Source organism: Ursus arctos, unplaced genomic scaffold (genome assembly GCF_023065955.2).
Source record: "Ursus arctos isolate Adak ecotype North America unplaced genomic scaffold, UrsArc2.0 scaffold_11, whole genome shotgun sequence".
Taxonomy (NCBI): domain Eukaryota; kingdom Metazoa; phylum Chordata; class Mammalia; order Carnivora; family Ursidae; genus Ursus; species Ursus arctos.
Window position 1 is genome coordinate 36,124,526 of NW_026622775.1, and position 2,454 is coordinate 36,126,979.

At 40.2% G+C, this 2,454-nt stretch overlaps 1 protein-coding gene across 1 annotated transcript; it reads right to left on the minus strand.

The window, feature by feature from the left end:
• Positions 1-1,406: 1,406 nt before the first annotated feature.
• Positions 1,407-1,979, minus strand: LOC113255488 (calcyclin-binding protein-like). Its single transcript, XM_044384422.3, is given in 1 exon segment — positions 1,407-1,979. A coding segment is annotated over 1 exon segment (558 nt). The 5' UTR covers positions 1,965-1,979.
• Positions 1,980-2,454: the final 475 nt, after the last annotated feature.

Here is a 2,454-nt window from a genome sequence, read left to right on the forward strand (position 1 = left end):
GCCCTGAGAACCCCATTCCATTTTAAGAGCATGTTGTATTGACTCTGATATTTGTACTTAATCATTGTCATTTTGGAAAACTTTCTCCATCTTCTGGCCAAGGTTCCTTTAGAAAAACCCTGTTATTTCCATTCTAGAAGCTACTTTGCACCATCTTAAGGGGAAATATATTCATTTTCCTGTGACTTTCACTCTAAAGATTCCAAATTTTCTACTAAAAGATGTCTTCAGAGAAATCAAGTGGTCTGTATTTTTTAAAAACAACCTCTACTTATTTTCACACTCAAAAAAATGGTATAACCTTTCCACTTTATGAATTAAAACTAGAAAAAAAATCCCTATTGGGTTTGTACTGCCAATGAAGTCCTCTTCAACTAAATGTGTATTTAAGCTATCCTCACATACAGCAAATCGAGTTGCAGCAAATAAATAATACAGACTCTATTTTCATAAGCAAAAATTGATTTTCACGGAGTTCTTCAACAGTGCCTGAAAATAAAAGTGTGCTATTTAAAGAGCTTGTGAAATTTCAGGAATGTCACATATTGGTAAACAATTCAGAACTACATGTGTAAAGAGGCAATTAATTTGTTGAGCTAATGAAAAACAGGTTCTTCTACAGTTATTTTTGTCTCCAAGCCAATTCTGGGGTGATCTTTCCTGAATTCAGAAAAGCACTCGCAGTTTTGTCCCAATGGTACAGTCATGAGTGAGGTCCCATTTCTTAATTCCTGCATCCTGCTTAACTTCCAACATCTGGCCAACGGGCAAATGCTCTGACAATAAACTTGCCCCGTGCAGGGGCTATGACAAAGGGAAGAGGGAGTGCCTAAGTGGGACAATGGTGCAACAGGGCACCAGCTTCCCTGCTCACCCTCCCTTGTCAGAGTAAGTCCGTCCACACTGGCCTGAAGCAACTTCAGGACAAGCAGTTAGGGCAAGAAACTTCCCTTCACGTCAACAGATTTTTTTTTCCAGATTTGCATTTTATGTAAAAATCCAGGTTGTATTTTTACTTTATTCTTACATTGGCAGGAGCGGATGCCAAGAACTTATAAACAAACAGTAACTTTTGTTCTCTACCTCCTAGCTGAACAAAAACACACACCATGTAGTATTATCATTAGGCAAGATTTGCTTTTTTACATTTCACACAAGAATCCAATATTATCCTTTCTTGAACAAAATGCCCAGATTACTAAGAAAACTATCTTTGGTGAAAGTGTTTAATAGGCACATTTTATTTAAATAAATCTTCCAGGAGGAAATGGGAGAATTCACTGCCTTCACTTAGAAGAAGACTCTGTAAGTAGTTATCTGTCAAATTTCTCTGTGTAGCTCACCAACATTTCCTTACTGGAAACAACAACATTCCCCATCACAGTTTCCAAAATGACTTTAAAGTCTCAAAATTCTGTATCTCCTTTGGCTTCCTTCTCTCCTGATTCCACCCGGGCTGTATTAATGGTTTGCTTCATGTCATCATTCCCATCTTCATGAATTTCCTTTAGAACATTCATCAATCCCTCACTAGGATCCATTTCAGTGTCATGGGAGGGCTTTTCCTTCTCTTTGCATTCTTTTTCAACCTGAGTCTGGTAGTCCCACCATGTGTTTTCTGCCTTCTTTCTATGTAAGATAAGAACTGTATCTGTCTTAACTTTTTTTGAACCACCTTCCACAGAGATGGGTTTCAAGAGATTGTTCACAATCATGGAGTAACTCTTCCCATTTAGATTCTTTACCAAAAGATCAAATGACCTCTCTCTGAAACTCACCTGCACGTTCTCAGTGGGGACCTGATGAACTCCAGTTAAGGTAACAGAGATTTTCACAAACTTGTCTGACTGATCCCATCCGTAATTACTGATTTTCACTGTATATCCCATGGTAACGGGAGCAACCACAGCAGCTGGCTTTTCATTGTCCAAGAGTTCTGCTTTTCTCTCTTATTTCTACTGCATCTTCTTCTTGATTCCTGTCACAATCTTAGATTTTTCAGCTGGCCAAAAGGCCCAGTGGCCTTTTCCAGCAGCAACTTTACCCTTCTAGATCCTTCCATAGCTCTTCTAAAGCTGAGGCCACGGTCAGGCTGGGTCAGGCAAGACCCAAACTGTAGCCACACAGGGGAGAATAAGAAACACTGCACCAGCTGCACTCACCTGGATACAGAGGCCACCGGCACGAGTTGCAGTCCACTTCAACGAATTTTGTTAAAGCGGTCCAGAGCAGCCCTCAAAGTTTTTAGTCTTTACTGCAACTAGTGATTCTGGAAATTCCTTATAAGGACACATTGACTCTATAAAGCCAGGTCATAATGACCATAGCCATCTTCCTTCTAGAAATCTCTGCTGTCTCCTCTGCTAATCTCACTGCAGCACCTCACATGCTCTGTCAGGGGGTCAGGGACAGCTAACCACGCTTCAGGTATATGAAGGCCCAGATGCAAAGACA